Genomic DNA, 3,522 nt, shown 5'->3' with positions numbered 1-3,522 from the left:
TGACGCTCGACGCTCGACGCTCAAACGCTCCCATGTAATGGCACCTTAATGGAGCATTTACATGCTCCACGACCGATTCTGGTATTATTTAATACGAGAACGTCTAGAGACTTGTCCAGCCAACAATACTTTTGTTTCTAAGAAACATCTCTTCTAATTGGTTATTGTATGTATGTACATACATATGTAATACACATAAATCGGGTGGGGGAGGGGATATCATAAAATGATCTTTTTGATTAAAGATTTTTTAACGTTACATGACATAAATAAACTTTATTGACTTTTAATACATAAGATACAGATAACCATTAGAAAATATAAAAGTTCTTTTTATATATATAATTCTACGTCTTTAATTTCAATTTATAGACCGCGCATTTTCTTATTGCTATTTGAGATTATATTCAATAGTCGATATACCGAGTTTAGTTTTCATCTTTATATTTCGTCTAAAATGCAATATTCAAGTACTACATGTTATATAACTTTTTTTTAAATTATACTATGTTTTATTATCAATGACACTCGTTTATTTGCCACTTCCATCGACATGTCATTCGCTTGTACTGCTCCAATATATACCTGAAAATAGATATTTTATAATCTACAATCCATTGCACCTAATGACGTTTACACGCTAAAATATTTGAATTCATTATAATTTTATTGTAAAAAATATACGATATTTTTTAATATGTCTAATAAAATAACGCAACAAAAATCACAAGTGTCGTATGATTTTTAACGTATAATAAAAATTTATTTAAGAGCAGAAAAAAGGAATATTAGATTAGAACGATTTTGCTTACTTCTCAGCTGCACACGCTCCCATCCAATCGGACATATCAATCATCATATGGGACACGCGTTCTAAATATTGCTTTATGCATAGCATACGTACATCTTCCGAGTAGCATTGAAACGGTGTATAATACGTTTCGTGTAAAATCATAATATTGCTACAACTTTCAATTTCTTTACCAAATATTTGCCATACCTGAAGAAGAAACGTATTGTTGCTACGTGAAACATTTGATTATTTGCACTTAATATTTATTATTATACTTTCTAGGCACATTCTAGCACAAAATAATGTATGAGCTTAATTGCATCTTTATTTTTATTTTTTTAATACAACGTTGCTTTTCTCACCTGCACCCATTTCCTCGATAATATATTTCGCAAAGATTCTCTATGTTTAAAGCGTTGTAAAGCATAAATAGCCTCGATGCCTTCCTCAACGTTCTTGATCTCTTCAAATATGCGATCGATCAAATTTTTCACCATGCTCTCCAATTCCATTACAAAGTTTCTGAATTTCAGCATGTTTTCCAGCCACCTAGATTTTGTAACGTCCAAAATGTCGTCGCGGATCAATTTGATTTCATCGAGACTCTCATAAAATAGGCTCTCTATTTGGCGACACGAGGCATCGTACTCGATACCTTTTGGACCGCCGATCATTCCCACTTTGTTGCACCTATAAAAATGGTGTGCATTTGTCATACGTATATATTATAATTTATACGTGTATGATAACGTAGCCATTTCTATTTTGTAATAGTATTTTACTATATATTTATTGTTCCGAGACATGTGCGTGCAAAATACTCTATTACCTTCCTTATTCTATTGCCTTTACCTTCCAAATACTATTGAAGAATTACATATTTCAATGATATCGCAACATCTTTGCACAAACGTATCGATATAATTAAAGATTAATTTTTCATTCACATCCCAGATGCTATTCGATTGAATGAGCGCAGTTATCTTCGTGACCTGCAACTGATTTTGTAAAAAAAAAAATAAACGAATTTGATTTTACAGGAATTATAGCCAATTTCATCAATTTTCTTTTTATTAATTAAATTAAATTGTCTATTAAACTTGTGATTTTTTACATACAATTTATTTTACTTTAATTAATATTTGCTAACGCGGACAGTTTGTTACGTACTTGAAGCATTTTATAAAGCATTTACAAAGATTATTAAGAAACGCTGTCCTGCCAGGATGGAAGCTCGGTAAAATTGGCCATAACACAAAAAGTTCAGAACACATTAAATATACTTTATTATATGCCGTTTTATATGTTTGGCAACAAGAGATGCATTTCCGAAGTATATTTATCCCATTTTCCGTATCGCCTTCTAGTATCACTTGCAAATTGATATACGTCTTACATTGATGTACTATTTGAGCGCTTATGGCTGCACAAAGTACCTCTATGTTGTTCCTAAAATAAACAAGTACACGTCTTTTGTTATCCAATTTTTTAATATGCGGATAATTTTAATTATTTTAAGACAGAGAAATCAGAGGAATCAAAGTGTTACGCGATTACACGCGCAAATAAAATACGTGAAGATAAAGTTTAAAATGTCTTAAATGTCCATTTCTACCGATACAGATCCGATTTTTGATCTCGGTTTAACTTACTTTTTATTCTCTTCTAGTTGTAAGATTTAGAAAAAGATGAGAAATAAATTAAACCGAGATTAAAGTTAATCCACATATTGGTAGAAGTGGACATTAATATGATATATATATTAAATATAAAAGAAACCTTACGACATGTTGTAAAACGGGGATTCCGTCCAGATAAACAATATCAAAAATAGTATTTTCATCATAGGTTTTTCTTCAATCTCGCTTGGACATTTCAGGTTGTTACAAGCTTCCGATAGAATGTTGAGATAAGTTATATTGGACGCAGCTTGTTCTACGCCTTTGCGAAGCTGTAATGTTAAAAGTTGAAAGGAGTCCACGCTCGGCGAACAAACGTTCTCCAACAGATGCACGATCGATCGAATTTCCATACTCGATAACTGATGATACAAACAGCATAAATTAAAATCTGCAAAAAAGACAACTTTGAGATATACTTTATGTTATTTTGAGACAATAATAAAAGTTTGAGTAAACACAAATGACAGTTAGAGCCGCTTGCGAGATTCACTATACATAAAATATAATAAAATTCGAAATTAACATCTCACTGTCCAACGTTGCAACTCGTCGAATATGGTTCGTTCGCCTTTGCTAGATTGCGTAGACGTGCTCGCCAATACTTGTCGTATTTGTTTGATCCAATATCGTACAATTCTTTCAAATCTGCCGATCAACGCCTTTTCCGACTCCCGTACGTCCTTAGAAACATGCGGACCATTTGTTTCCGTTAAATTCAGTTTTTCGTCTCTCACGTCCATCTCTGCTGATGGTATCACGATATCAGATAGATTTTCTGCCGGCACGTACAATTTGGTCAAACCCATCGGCTTGTAAACCCATTCAGTTAAGCACATCAGAAAATTGTGTAGATCGAAGAACAGATTGTTTCTGATAACTGTTCTTGTTATTAAAGAAATATTTTATATATAAGATCGACGTTAAAGAATCAAACTCAAGAATAGTACGTTGAAAATAAATTTGAAAATGACGCGATCTAAATTTGTATTCTGTTGTATTCTTATGATTAAAAACATCAATAATAAATATACGTGCTTGCTAATTTTA

The 3,522-nt window shown here is 32.2% G+C and overlaps 1 protein-coding gene across 3 annotated transcripts; it reads right to left on the bottom strand.

The window, feature by feature from the left end:
- Window positions 1–261: 261 nt before the first annotated feature.
- LOC112455914 (dynein-1-beta heavy chain, flagellar inner arm I1 complex-like) lies at window positions 262–3,097 on the bottom strand. Of its 3 annotated transcripts, none has more exons than XM_025018133.1 (7): window positions 2,999–3,074; window positions 2,578–2,863; window positions 2,077–2,242; window positions 1,646–1,791; window positions 1,156–1,483; window positions 813–1,000; window positions 262–585 (listed from the first exon to the last, which is right to left on the bottom strand). In XM_025018133.1, exons 2-7 carry the CDS (start codon window positions 2,823–2,825, stop codon window positions 519–521), a joined length of 1,143 nt encoding a protein of 380 aa, XP_024873901.1. In that variant the 5' UTR covers window positions 2,826–2,863; window positions 2,999–3,074; the 3' UTR covers window positions 262–518. The 3 variants fall into 3 exon arrangements, with proteins under 3 accessions (XP_024873901.1, XP_024873900.1, XP_024873902.1); XM_025018132.1 differs by having other exon boundaries at window positions 506–585; window positions 3,006–3,097; XM_025018134.1 differs by having other exon boundaries at window positions 506–585; window positions 1,646–1,785.
- Between the last annotated feature and the right edge of the window lie 425 nt (window positions 3,098–3,522).

The sequence above is a fragment of the Temnothorax curvispinosus genome, unplaced genomic scaffold (assembly GCF_003070985.1).
Source record: "Temnothorax curvispinosus isolate PA1 unplaced genomic scaffold, ASM307098v1 QBEX01006523.1, whole genome shotgun sequence".
NCBI classification, from domain to species: Eukaryota; Metazoa; Arthropoda; class Insecta; order Hymenoptera; family Formicidae; genus Temnothorax; species Temnothorax curvispinosus.
Note: the sequence above shows the minus strand (reverse complement) of the source record. Positions and strands in the feature narration are given on the sequence as shown.